General features: G+C 31.4%; 1 protein-coding gene across 6 annotated transcripts in view; it reads right to left on the bottom strand.

Annotated features, from left to right (window-relative positions):
• Positions 1 to 15,420, bottom strand: part of LOC148601174 (G protein-coupled receptor dmsr-1-like) — a 34,790-nt gene continuing 19,370 nt past the window's right edge. Inside the window, exons 1-6 of one of the 6 annotated variants that reach the window (XM_088555807.1) lie at positions 15,290 to 15,373; positions 8,152 to 8,221; positions 7,170 to 7,258; positions 6,509 to 6,574; positions 5,073 to 5,186; positions 1 to 1,361 (exon numbers count right to left, since the gene is read on the bottom strand). In XM_088555807.1, the coding sequence (XP_088411933.1) occupies positions 257 to 1,330 (1,074 nt within the window). In that variant the 5' untranslated portion in view covers positions 1,331 to 1,361; positions 5,073 to 5,186; positions 6,509 to 6,574; ... (1 more) ...; positions 8,152 to 8,221; positions 15,290 to 15,373 and the 3' untranslated portion in view covers positions 1 to 256. Of the gene's footprint in view, positions 1,362 to 5,072; positions 5,187 to 6,508; positions 6,738 to 7,169; positions 7,259 to 8,151; positions 8,222 to 15,289; positions 15,374 to 15,420 lie in introns of those variants that run through there. The other 5 variants (XM_088555806.1, XM_088555805.1, XM_088555804.1 and 2 more) reach the window with 5 other exon arrangements.

Here is a 15,420-nt window from a genome sequence, read left to right as displayed (position 1 = left end):
TTAGGCAATAGCATTTTTAATTCTGTAAGCAAACAGCTGGATTTTAATCTGTGCAAGTTCTACATCATAAAGGTTACAGAAAAACAAAATGAATGAAACTTGGCGCTAAAAATTCAAAAGTCTTATGTATATACCGTCATACTTTTTACGCGGATCGACATAATAATATTACTCAAAATCGAGAACAGAACCAAACTAACACAAGTACATGACCGGGTGAATAGGTTCGAGATTTGTATGACATTTTGGTTTCATTTCAAACATGAACCTGAGACGTCTTTGTATGCACAGTTTTCACATGGCAATAGGCATTTTCCTGATTGTTCCCTAAATGCTTACATGTCATATCAAAAAGTATATCACGAAACTGTCTACTCATAGCACAATACATGATGAAGTTTGTAGCATTATTTATAAGCGCTAGGATGTCCATTGTGTCTCCCAAAAGAGCGTACTCGCCCTGAAAGAATCCTTCCTTGAAAAGTCCGATCAACAATAAAACTGATTGTGGCAGTTCAGCAACTATGAACATGCATATGATTGCTAACAGCATCATGGTGGTGCGTCTGTGTGTACGCATGCGTTCTTCAACACGAGCTCCTTTGAGAGCCTTTGTTCGTTCTTGACTTATATGCAGAGTGTAAAGCAGGAGCGTTCCGAATAGAGTTATAAGGATGCAAGGTCCTATTTTCCCAACAAGAATAAAAATCCATGTAGCAACAGCCTCGATAAGTGGCATATTACTCTCACCAAGTCTAAGATTGCGTAAAGAATAAATATTACTGGACCCTGGCATCAGTTGTACTTTCGTCAAATAGTAGGTTGGAATATACATACATATGGATACCAGGTATACCATTACTGTTATGAAAACTGATTTTGCTTGGTCGATATTTATCGTTCCGATTCCCATTGAATTGATGTAAATGTATCTAACAATCGACATGCAAACGCCAAGCCAAATCGAAATCGTATGAGTCGTCAGACTGAGGTTTAAATGTATCGCCAAAAACCATGTCCATCCATACGTATACTTGTCAGGAGTTCTTTCAAGGCCATACTGAATGTAGAAATGAATAGCAAACGGGATGTACGAGATCATTGTTATAGCGTCCGACACAGCTATTCCAGTTAGAATAGTATTTATTGGACTGCGCATACTCTTTCTCGTCAAAATAATAATGTTCGCTAAATTTGTTGGTACCCCAAAACAACATATTGCTAAACTTATGTATCCGTGTAATTGAAAATAAACGCATGCGTAAGCGAACAAATCGTTCATTGGTGGATTACACTGATCTAGAGTGGAGTTTCTTGTCGTGTTGTTCATTATTTTGTCGTCTTTCTATGACTTTACCAGCCTATAAGAGAACAAAAAATATTATTGTTTCAGTATTTCTCCTGATATTGGTTTGTTTTTGCTATTCAAAAATAAAGCAGTGGTTGTATTATATTGGTCACAGCCAAAACAATATCAACTCTTCCTTTAAGCTTGCATGCATGATAATGAATTACCATCTGATCTAGATCTTCCCACCATATCTTTTGTGTGTGTATCGCTAGTTTCGCAGCTATATGTATGAAGAATGAAATAAAACAGAAATCACACATAATCTGCCATTAGAAATTACTTTTGCTATATCATGGTAAAACACTAAAATTCAATTAGTTTTAATAATACAATAAAAGTTGTTATGAAAAGTTCAAAGGTTTAAGCCACAGCGACGTTCTGCTTTGATGCGTTGCCTTTTCAGTTGAACCTCAGGCTTACAGATTTCTTTTAGATGTGTTTTAGCATTCACATGCCTGAAAAGTCACTAGTCAATACTAATTGTTAACTCCATTTCATGCCTTTTTCAAGACCCATGAAGAGATTACTTCAAATAGAACGCTCTTCGATTAACGATAATGGAATTTACAATATCAATTATAAGCCCACACACAAGCGTACATCTTAAACGTACGTTATATTTAGTGACTTAAAAGGTAATTCAGACTTCAAAGTTGGTTTCATTTTGATGCTTAAAAAGTCTGATATTTAAAATTAAGCATCGCGACAAGTCAGAACGCTTCTCTATGAGTTGATAAGTCTGGTAAACGCAATATATATATATAGATAACAATTTCCTGCAGAGAGATTTCAAAGCTTTACACCTGGGAACTATATGTATTTGATACTTAACCCTGCCTTTTATGCAAATTAAGACCGTACTACAGGAAAAGCTTCGCGGAATTTGAATGAATCCTGCTCATGTCCAGTGGTTTTTTTCACATCCTTTCTAGCAGTCTGTACGTCAGCGGAGTGATACGTAATGATCTTGAAAGCGGTAATATTACGTCAATTTAGGAGATTGTAAAGATTAATGACTGTGTTAAATGTGTACATATGTATATACATGTATATCGCATATTCGACAAATCTTTGACGTTTGTAAGCATTGTCTCTTTACATTTGTAAGAGTTGCCTATCTGCTTATCGCAAAATTTAATCTTTCTCTTAAAGATACGAGTTACTATGATGAAGATCATTTCTGAAAGAAGTCCTTGAAAATTTGCAACAGATACACACTGATAATTCTGTTTAAGTGGTTTTCGACTTTGTTTTAATTGCATCTGCTTTTGGCCCGGAAAACCGGAAATTATACTTTTTAGATAGAGTTCGAGACCGGTACTGCAATTATATCATAAAATCTTAACTCCATTCTCCTAGAAACTAGGTTGACAATTAATGTGTCGAGAATTTCCTATGTTTTAAGAGTGAGAGAAATAGATTACTGTATTTATGTTTCTCATAAAATTGGTAACACCTATACATGGTTAATGGAACTATTTATTTTGAAGCGTAAACTACATATTCTGTCATAATAAGGGTTTTACATTGCATATTTTGTTTGTTCGTCTCCTTTTGTTTATATATTATTTAAGCATGAATGAAGTCAATAGATATATCAAAATACATTCAATTAGAAGAGATACACTAAAATGATGCCTGGAAAAAAAATCTGTTGAAGCAAAGTACGAAATTTATATACATCCACTTACAGATACGCCAGGTAGTATTTGGTTTTGTGCTTTTTTTTGTTTTTGTTTTTGTTTTTTGTTTGTTTTTTTGTTTGTTTTCTGTATCAAAATGCTCGTCTGAACTGTCAATTCAATTTTTCAAACAGATTTAAATAATACACGTATCACGTGGCTGGACAAATTTATAGCTCTGCTGGAGATAAAAACGGACGAACCGATGTTTTATTATCGAACTCACTTATTGTTAGGTCGCGTGAGCTTAGTCCTTGGCCGTTCAACAAATTATGATAATGGGCAAATACTTGTTTACGTAACAATTATCTGTCAAGGTATTTTCATGAGATGAAAGTAAGAGCATTTCATGAATATAAAGTTTCATCATTTCTGTATATTTCCAGGGTTCGTCTGGAAACCGCACTACGTTTTTAACTTCACGATTGCAAAATAATTGTTTTTGAAATTGGTTATCGAAGCCATTCGGACTTTGTAATGGAAAGATTTCGTTTTGTTCCGTAAGTTAATAAATGGGGATTAGGATGTTTGCGCTTTTCATGTAAGAAAAGAAGAGCCATTTGCGTTTCAATCGTAACATGCACAAAAATCGATTGTTATGAACCAACGTCACTCGACGCATCAAATCTAGTTCCTATTTTTATACAAACAATGTTTATGAAATAACACAACCACAATATTGAAATGTATACCGACAAAAAAAAGATAAAAAGAAATAAAAAAACTTTGAAAAAAGAAATCAAATAATATAGATCTAAAAATAAGTATGAACAAATTTACCAGTTGATATCTGGAATGTGTGCTAAAATACATGTTATATCAAGACTTTTAATTTGTAATTTTTATTAGTGAAAAAAGAAATAGCCATTAAGGGGGTATACCTAAGGTAAGGGACACAACTCTCTTAAAAATCATTGGAATGTTTATATTCAGAATTTTACATAAATCTCATATAAGTATCAAAGTACGTGTAACTTTGACTGATTTCGCTCTGTTTCAAATGAAAGCCTTATAGACTTTTGTGAAATTGAATATGATACAAAACATATCACTGGTTTCAAGAGTTATGTCCCTTATCCTAGGTCTACCTCCTTCAATCGAATTTTATCCAACAGACAAACAAAAATTATGACGTCATCATAAGACAGTAATGTTCGCATGTTAGAACAGTATCATTTTTTACCAGATATTGTGAGGGCTTTTGCAAAGATAGAAGCTACGAGAGAGTATTGAGTACAGCAGTACAAAGTTCGATTTGTTTTCTCCATGAAAACACTTTACTTTTGTTACTTTGTATGTATCATTTTAGTTACTTTATGTTCTTTGTTGTGTGTTTCTGTTTTCCATGTCTGGTCTTTGTCCCTGGATTATATTCTGTTGATTTCCGCTAGAATCTTAGTTACCTTGACTACTCTTTCACAAAGTGTTGTTTCGACACATTTAACGACTCGTTGAAAATACCTTGTCATCGGTATTGCCAATGCTGCACATAACGAAATGTACCTGATTAATAAATCTGTCCAATTGATTGTGGAAATAATTATTTGTTTCTTTGAAGACAATTGTAAAAATTCCGAAAACATCTCAGGTATGCCATTTTAATAATCCTTAAACACCTTTATTGCAACAAATAGGTGTGCCTCCGCCGATTTAGCGCATTAAAATAATTTAAAAAGAAAATCATTGGAATCTGAGGATGTTGGATGCAAACGCATTATCAAGTAATTTCATAGCTGCGTAATTAGAGATAACAAAATGACAAAATAGGCAGAATTAACAGCCATATAGCAGGTGTTTTCTACACCATTTGTAGTATTATTTTTGAAACCATTTCAATTGTCTAAGTTGAAGAGATAACACTATTACAATTGAAATGTCGGCATGTTATTTTTTTTCACGTTTTATTTTAATCTAAGATAAAATAAACGAGTAAAAGTACTGAGAATGATAATGTACAAATTAAATGTATAATCTAGTAATTTTTAATTCAGTTGCAGTCTTATCTTTAATAGATGATAAATATTTATTTGAAACCATACTATTGAATCTGTAACGACTCCACTGAAGACTTGTGTATATCAAGATTTCTTGCTGCTGCTATCAATATTCAAATCGGTCGGTGTCAACAAAAGTAGTTGTGCTATTCCATATTTCTGGAAATTGAAATAAGATTTTTTTTTAATATAACACCACACACAGTTGAAAGTAAGTAAAAGGAGCAATACTCATAATTTCAATGAACTATTGAATTAGTCAAATATAGGTATGAATATCGTTTATTTTTGATAGTACAGTATTGAATTGATAAGGACAGAAATACAAGTTAACAATGAGTTCAATCTTTATTATAATTAAATTATAAGATTCCATCTTAAATGCATCATATTACAATACCTACAATTTTTTACCACCAAATATCTTGTTTTAATAAATAAATAAATAAATAATAAAATAAAAAAGAATAGTTCGTTTATCGTTTTTATTTGAAGCTCTGACATTTGGATTTAAAAAAAAATATTCCATAAAATTATAGCATTATAAATGAGTCAGAAGTGAAAAAAAAATAATACAAAATTATGAGAGATTACAATGTAATGAAGATTAAACACACATTAACCGAACTTTTGAATCACACCTCGAGCTCCCAATTCAAGGATTTGAAGTATAAATAGTTGAAATTGAACTAATTAAGGAGGTAACCCTAGGGTAAGGGACATAACTCTTACAAATCATTCGAACGGTTGTGGAATGTATTTAACATCAATCTCATGTAAGCATCAATGTAACTTTGATTGATTTCACCCTGTATCAAATGAGCGCTTGATAGGTTTTGGTGAAATTGAATATGATACAAACATATCACTGATTTCAAGAGTTATGTCCCTTACCCTGGGTCTACCTCCTTAATATATACTTTATCTATACATTTGTACACAATATAAAGGGTTAAGAACCATCGCTTATAGTTGTTTATAACAATGGAAAACATTTGATATTTTAAAGGATTTTCCATACAGTATGGTGATGGTTATAGTAGTTCCGATCGTTATTTCTGACTGAACATTTTTGTAAATGTTTATACCAGTAGCAAAAATACGAAAATAGTGATTACTCAACAACAAAATTGATCAACTCGACATCAAGTTAAAGTAGGGGAAGCCTCTAGAGAGTCAATAATCAAACAAGTTGATCTCTTAAACGAATCGTGTTCAAGTGTTCTTGAAGTTTTATATTGATTGTTGAGGAAGAGTAGAAAAACTTTAGTTAATTACAATCTAGGGGAAACCCAAGAACAATCTAGGGGAACCCAAGAACAATCTAGGGGAAACCCAAGAACAATAACAACAATGCAAAAGAAGGAAAGCTTCATACATCTAATACACCATAGACATATAAAATACACTTGTAAACCACCTATCCACCCACTGAAAACGGTAGTTGTACGCTTCTTTCTGAAATGGTTAGCAGAACTTACCAAATCATGCCTTCCCTTCTGAGAGTAGTGATTTCCAAAATTGGTGCCGTTGAAATTTCTTACTCCCTTTCATATAAATATTTTTGGTGAGATACGAAATAAATTGGTTTGATTAAAACAAATAGTGTTCCAATAAATGAAATTGAATCTTGCAACATTTTGAAATATATATCTAATATGTTAAATGTATTCCAAATAGTTATATGAAAAAAGGTTAAGTGATAAAATGTCTAGCTTAATGGATAAGTTTTCATTATGCTATCTTTGAGCCATTTTTATTTTTCATTTATTTTTTTTTATACCGATTCATCATTATGCAAAGTGTTTCGCATCATTTTATCTTCTTCCAATATATTCAAATGAGGTTGACACCCAATAAATGTTAACGTGCAGTGAACATTTCTAAATGGCATTTTGATATAAAGTGCTACAGTAATTAGAATAAACAAATTCTCGAGAAAATTTAAAACAAAAATATTACCCCAATAAAAGATAAAATAAGCAAATTAACAATTTGGTTATTTCCAAGTCCAATGAACTCTATTCAGTATTGCGAACTTGTGAAATACGTATATTCCAATATTCATCTATTCTTGATCTGAATGTTAAATGTTCCTAGTTTCACTTGAACACATTGTCAAAATAAAATGGAATTAATTACCTTTTTTATGGCAATACGGAAGAACGAAAATACACTTGTTGAAAGGTACACATTGTACAATGGAAAGTCGTCCATGGAAGAAATATTTTCTAAATAGAAATATGCCTGAAGAAATTAATTATCCTGAGATAAACTAGTGGTCTCCTATAGTTAGGGAAAATCTTTAATGATTATGGCGAGTTCCGTTCCCAGTGATATGATGTAAATAATTTTCTTAGCTCTGTCATTATTTTACAGACGCTGCGGGCAATCTGAAATTCATACCCGGCAATCCTTATTTAGCGTCACGCAATGTTGTTATTAAATACTTATGTAGAAATTTAGTTTGCTAGGATACACTCATCACCTAGAATGTGTCACAAGTATAATCAAACAACAACAACATAGAATATAAGGAAACATAAAGCACTATGAAAAAAAAAATAACAAAACAAACAAAACAACCCCCGCCCCCCCCAAAAAAAAACAAAAACAAAAACAAAACAAAACAAAAAAAACAAAACAAAACAAAAGAAACAAAAACAAAAACAAACCAAAAAAAAGCAAAAAACAAACAAAAACAAAAAACAAGCAAACAAAAGAAGAAACAAACAAACAAACCAATAGACAAACAAGTAAGGAAATCTAATTTTGAAAACACAACCATAAAAAAGAAACAAAATTAATGCAAATGATCTATCAAATAAAATAAATAATGAATAGAAAGGTCAAGGAAGTTAAGAGATTCGTTATAGTAATAAAGCCATCTACATTTTTGGCGTCTCTGCGAACCTCCGGTTGTAGGTCTAAAATGAGACATCTGCAGCCAATCATGATATAATTTTTCTCTCAATTATGATATAATGGTTTCATCGTTTCATTTGTGGTTTGAATGAAGGGAATGTAGAAGTTAAATTGAATATGAGTAGTTTTGTTTTGTTTGTACTGAAACTAATCACGAAATGAAATAAGTGTATAATAGTACAATGTTATAGGAACTTACCAATAATGTAAGATATATGTTCAGTAATCAAAATTCCTTCATACAGCTCACCACGATTAATGATCTATCCCTAAAACAAATCAAAATATAATAAAATGTACTTTAGTGAAAACCTCTGGTATGATGTTTGAAATGGCTGGCGTATGTAATAATGATAAAGATAATCAAAATATCATCTAAGAAATATTTATGCGTAAAAACATAAGGAATAGGTGTAATCATATGTTGATTTATTTGGCACTGACAGTTCAAAAATTTATATTACTATCAAAGAAAGATAAAAGAACACTATGAATGCTATATTATTATTATCAAAATCTCGACTGGTGCGATGAAATTGTCATCGCAAGAGTAACTCATCTTTATCGAACTTTTCACAGTGAATGCATCTTTTGTATATTTAGTGGGTTGAGCCAAGATATTCGGTTCCATGGTCGGTGGTTACGTGACGTGCTTTTTATTTACGCTTTGATGTACGTGTCTGTAAAGTGAATAAATAGATAGATAGATTGATTGACTGATGGTGTTTAAAGCCAAAACAGCAATATTTCAACTATATCGAGGCAATAAACATGAAAAGGGTGACAGAATGATAATGAAATGATGATGAAAACATGGGGTGGGGGCACGATAAATCTTGAATGTCAATGGAAATAGGGAAAGGTGGGTAGGGTCGTGCAATTTAGCCCAATGGTTCCTACTCCGATAGAATACCACAGAAATGTTCTTTAGCAAAAGATCTTTGTTTATATACTGTTCTGTCTATGTTATCGAATGCATTTGTTTGCTGACGACATTATAAACGATAATGAAGATAGATGAGTCTTTAAAACAATTACTAATTTGTTTTTGATTTAAGATTGCCCTTAACAATGAAACAAATGATTTTTTTCTATGAAGACAACTAAATTTCAGTTTGTAAGAAGAAGGAATATTGCTATCTGGCATAGAGGGGGCTTACAACAAAAAATGTATAAAGCACTACAGTAGATCTCATTACTTGTACATAGATATATATTTGCATCCATTATAAGGAAGTAATTTTCTAAGAATATACGTTACAAAAATGACGAACTTTGGAGCGTAAATGTTTTTATCAAATAAATTCCCTGTGGAAATCAGTAACTGAAACCTTATGCAGTCATAATGTTGTAGATGGACAGGAAATAAGCTTTTTATCAGGATTCTTTCAATCTTGAGTCTACCAAACACTTATGGGAACAAGCAATATATACTTGAGCACGTGAATTACATTATACCGTAATGTCTTCTAAAAATACATTCTCCCTTGACAAAATTAATTATTAAACTTGGGACATAAGCAATAATGTAAGAATAAAACGATTCATACTTAATGTATGTTGAACTAAAATACTGCAACATATTTTCATCATTATTGTATTTCGAGAGTGATTTTAAGAGGGAGTCCTCGCAAAAATCAGGCAGTGAGTGGCACATGACACATTTTAAAAAAAAAAAATCCCCCTTTTATATCATAATGCATCCTTTTTCAAAGTTGAATGTTGTTTTTGGATTAACTGCAACGATAAAAGAGAAATAATTTACATAGAAAACATTCAAATTCTTTGACAAAAGGCGATAATTTGAGCAAAACTTTAATTTCATTTTCTGAGCCATCCATTGTTGATTCAAAAATGAACTTTTTACTTTTTGACATACATATGGTATATACATTAAATTCGAACAAACATTCAGTGGGATAGAATTTGTCTTGTGCCATTCATAACATAGAATCTGCCTGATATTTACACACACAAGACAGCAACAACTAAATTATTGCTTATTTTTCACGCAACCATACGATTTTTCATAATGATAAGTTCCCAACAATTAAACTAAAGATATAGGTCCTATCATATAGTGGTTAAAACTTCTAATATTAAAAAAAAAAAATTTCGGTAAAATATAATCCTGGAACCTATAATTAATCAGGAACAAAATGACAATTGAACATCCGTTGAATGTAGAACAATATTTACCGTTATATGTTTAGCTTCGTTTCTCTAAACTTCGTCTATACTTCGTGTGTTTTTTACCATATACCATTTTTTTTAACTTTTAAAGACAAACAATGTGGTTTTGTTTAGTTTAGCATTTCGAACTAAAAAAAAATCGTCCATTTTATATCGCAAATGCATCCTATCTAAAAAGTTGAATGTTGTTTTTTTGATTAACTACTACGGTTAAACAAAACAATAAATTGCATGGAAAGCATTAAAATCCACTCAAAAAGGGGAGACAACCCTTTTATTGTGTGCAAAATTTGGTTGCTTTTTTTTTATGGAAATTCAAAAACATTTTCTGCGCCATCCATTGTCGATTTAAAAATGTTTATACTATTTGACATAATTATGATACCTTAGGACAAAACATTCTTTTGTATAAAATTAACCATGGGCAAACTGACTGGTTTTTACATGGACAATCTCTTAATATTTTACAAAATCATACGATATAACGAGCTTATCTTATAATTTCTGATCGATTCTAGTCCAAATTAAAATATGGTCTGTTTTTCAAACAATCTATTTAGTTTGGGGAATTATGAATCGCGGACATCGGACTATTTCACGTTTATCATGTTTCAGTACAAATAAAAATTTAAATATACAAAATAAACTATGTTGCACAAACAACTCAATAGGAGTTAAATTAATTATCTGAAATGGAGTTAATGTTTGAATAAGTTATGCGATATAACCAACTTGGAGAGAATTTACGCTTCACGAGTCGCGGAGTGGTGTACATGAAACAGCAAAAAGTGACACAAAGTTAGTTACATAAAACATATTCGTCAAAAATTAAAAAAAAATCCAAGTATATTTCCGAATAAATACTAGTTCAAATGAAGTGAAAAGTTGACTCACAATTTTTATTTTTATACTGCCTTACCCCATGATTGACAGAAAACGCGTTAAAAAGTATAATTCACTAAGTATTCAACTGCAAGAATGGCATGATCCTTATAAATTTGTTGTTTGAGGTTATGACTCTAAATAATTTACAAACAGGTAATCAGTACGCTAGAATTTCTCTTTGACAAAATATTTTAAACTTGTAGAGGGATTATTTTTTCAACAAATTATCGGCATTTCCATAGGCACTAATTGTGCCCATTTCCTTGCCGATCAGGTTATTTATTCATATGAATAGGAGTTCCTTTAAAATCTTGTGAGAGACGAGAAGTTAAAAGAATCTAGATCTATTGATTTTACATATCGATATGTTGATAATGTCCTTCCCACTAATAATGCAAAATTTGGAGAATGATTTTCGTTTATTTATTCATGACTTTCATGTGCGGTGATCTGCAAGCTTCCCCTGCATGTGGTGTTTATATTTGTTAATGTATGTCAGAACTACATGTAGTGGAAATTATTTTGACTTCGTAATGCGCCAACATTGATTCTTCTCATACGCAGCCTTTTTTATTTCCGATATCAATATCTTATTTGGAAATATTCTAACAAAATTTTGACAGATATATTAGAGTAATGAATCTACATAATGTCGGACAATTAATTTTCTGTAACTTTACTGGTATTGTGTTATTTTGACCTTGGAACTTGACGCGTCTTCCCAACAAAATTAAAGTTTTATTTTGAATCTCGTATTTGGGATTCACTTGATTTTAATTGTATTTATACTCTTTTTTCCACATTTTCATTGCTCATATTTTCTGTTCTGATTTGACCATTGATTTAACAAATTCTTACCGGTGGCAATTTTATGCTACTGGGTTACATTGTAATATATCGAAAACAATGAATCTACATGGTCCAGGCAGGAGGTTTAACATACTATAAAACCTGAGTTCACACATCTTTCATTTTGAATTGCTTGTACCAAGTCAAGACTAATGCGGTGGTTTTCAACTTTCCGGTTTTTGTTGCAATTTGTTATACACATACTTCTCTTTTATCTTGCATAGATTTTATCAGTGTTGTTATTACCTTTTATTTACTTATGGCCGAACACTCTGGAGTAATCAATAACAATGACGTCATAGTAGCAAATATAATTTTTATCAAATAAAGTATAATGCCCTGAAAGAACCAACTGATCAAGAGCAATATGACAACTTTTATTTCGTTACAAATACATGCTTGAATCACATTAAGATCGGTCCTTCCAATGCCACAGCAGGCATGTTTTGGCTGAACAAATGTTTCAAATCGGTACAAAGTAATAAGTTATCGTTAGAACTATTCATTTAATATCAGTTGCATACAAGAATAGGTCAGAATGATGTTGAACAAAGGTATGTAGTCCATCAATTTAAAGTGCAAAGATCATGTGGGCATAATAAAGAACTAGAATATTTACTAAATTTTAAATTTCGTTTGGAGTAAGCATTGTACTTAAAAGATTCTTAATATATGTTAACCAAAAGACAAAATAAAAGCTACATTTTTTTCTCATTTCACAGCTGTTTAACAAGACATTGTCACTCGTTTATCAAATACCCGTTAACTAACTCGATTGCATGGTACATGGTAAGAGTATAGGCGCATTTTAGAACTTAAACTTGAATATCAAATTTTGAAATTCCGTCCTTTAATTTTAGATGATGATAAAAACGAAGGTAATTCATAAGAGAGTAAGGTTGATTTACGGTTCACCTAACACAGTAACTTCGGGCAAACAAGTAGTGTAATAATTATACATATACATGTAAATACTATACCAATTAAAATAACATGAAACGGAACAAACTAACGCATTGAATTGATATATCATGACAGGGAAGGATATTTCCGATAAATACGATGAGGGAATATTGACTCTAAAGACTGGCATTTTTTGCAAATAACCTTCCCTGCTATAAGAAATCTGTTTAATTTCATCGAATATCTATTAAAAAAGTGACCGATTATTTCATTTTTCCGTGGTATCTCAATTTCTTCTAATCATTCGTCCGCGACAGTTTTTTTAACTGATTAACTGATACTCGCTTTCGTTTTTCAAAATCGATACATCACGTTACATTACTTTGAACAACGAAACAAAGGAATTCTGGAATAAATTATCACGAGTTGGGCTCTCGACACCTCGGCTATGAGGGCAAAATACCCCCCAACAGCTGTACAAATGACAAAAATCTTTAAAATATATCTAAAATGCACTTTTTATCAATAAATCAGAAACCAGGCTTCTTATAGAAGGTGTAATTTTAACGGAAATACGAGGTGTACATGTGATATAAGACAATAATTGATGTGATTAATAGAAATAGCTCCGTTATACTCGAGTTATGTTGTCGACTCTGTAAACACACGTTTTTGTTAACGAATGCAAATAAAGAGGAAGTTTTATTATCTTTAAAACAAAAACGTTAATTAAAAAACGGATAAACGTAATTTATGGTACTTGACTCAGACATGTTATCTACTAACCTACCTGAATAAACAATTCTTTCGAATCAGAATAATTGTATCAGTTTCTTGAATGTCAAATAAAAATGTCAGAGTGTATTCTATTTATTCTTGATAAGTATCTTGAAGGTGTACGCCTAACATTATAGAAAAAAGGGAAGATTCAGAGATACCCGACCAACAACAGAATCAAATTCTTAAAATTGCATTCAGAAAGGGTACCGACGTGCTAGATTTCAAAGGCTATTACGTGCATCAATGAATAAGATTTTATCTTTGAACACAAATGAAAGTCAAACTTATAATTTCGTTTGATAAACCCTATATCAGCAATAATAATAAAAAAAGTTTCATAATGAGAATTTTGATCATTGCGACATGAACTCAGCCGCATTTTGTGCAAAAATAAAAACAATCGCAATAATTTTTAAATAAGCTGTAAATGAAACATGTATATTTGCTGTTGTTCTAGATTAATAGATAGATATTGTTTAGTCAATACATTTTGTGACACTGAACTGGAACTGGATAAGTATGTCTGACCAAACTACATGTATATGACTGTTATTTCAAGACTATTTCAGGCATGGTAAAGGACAAACAGGGTTCCAAACTAGGCAATTCAAACAAAACTTTCATTTTGTATCATCGAAGAAGTGTACACTATAATCGCTCCGATGCATAAATAATATGATGTTTTTTTAGCACAGGCATTTGTTACGTAAAGTGCTTATGAACAATGGCATATTTCTGTCTAGTTTCTACACATTAAACAATACATATTTACAGTCACGTTCTGACGGAGAGGGAGAATTATGTTGTAATTATGTTTGTGTTTTTGTCCGGAACAACTTTTTCCACACATTTTTCTCAGCATCTAGCAATCACAACAGTTTCAACATTCTTCCTGTAGATATACACATTATGGGACCCATTTTCGGAAAAAAAATGACAACGAGTTCTTGTTTACTGAAAGAAACTGTTTTCATTTTGTCTTCCTTACATGGTACTTGATAGAGGGGATTTCAATATTGAGCCATCTTTCACAAATCTCGTGCTTAAATGTACATTCCATGTACACTCCGACATTTATTTCTTTGCTGGTGAATTTGTATGAAAAAAAAAACAGACAAACAAAAACAAACAAACAAACAAACAAAATCAGACAAAGCATTAAAAAATAATTATCGCAAGTGATAACAACTTCTGGAAACTGTAGTATCAATTGTTATCAATTGTTATCATTCAGTATCCTAGGAAAGAGTGATAGACAATAGGTAATCACGCAGTTGTCGCACTACCTCTAGTTGTTGAAAACTTGTCAAATTTTTATTTTTTGCATTTGCTTATATGAAATGAAGCAGTTGCATGGTAATGAATATGTTGTGCATACACGTACTACTTTTTTTTCTAAATATTAAGAGATACGACCGCCTAAAAAGCCAAATTAATTTTATTCGATCTATTCATGATAAAATCTACAAAAGAATCTAGATCTTCCGCTAAATTGTCGGTTCAAAGAACAAATCACAACCTATAAAAGTATTATTTTTGTGTACCTGCACAATTTGCGACGAAGAATCAGAGGTAAAAAATCGTCAACAGAATGTTTATTATTAATGCATTAATCTTTTACGATCAAATATGTTATCAATCCTTCAATCATCTTTTTCGATAAAAAAGATAAATACTTGCGCAAATAGCTTACATCAATATATAAATAATAAATATGAAGCACTTACGTGTTACATAATAGAAACGATTTCTTTGATATTGCAGTCAGATATAGAAAGACGCATACACTCAAACGTGCTGAAACTTCAATTAATTTTGATTTATATACGTGCAAACAGGTTGTGCTGACAGCTATATG

The sequence above is a fragment of the Perna viridis genome, chromosome 12 (genome assembly GCF_037379345.1).
Source record: "Perna viridis isolate PV_CMFRI_1.1 ecotype Kerala chromosome 12, ASM3737934v1, whole genome shotgun sequence".
NCBI classification, from domain to species: Eukaryota; Metazoa; Mollusca; class Bivalvia; order Mytilida; family Mytilidae; genus Perna; species Perna viridis.
This window is presented reverse-complemented; position numbering and strand designations above follow the sequence as displayed.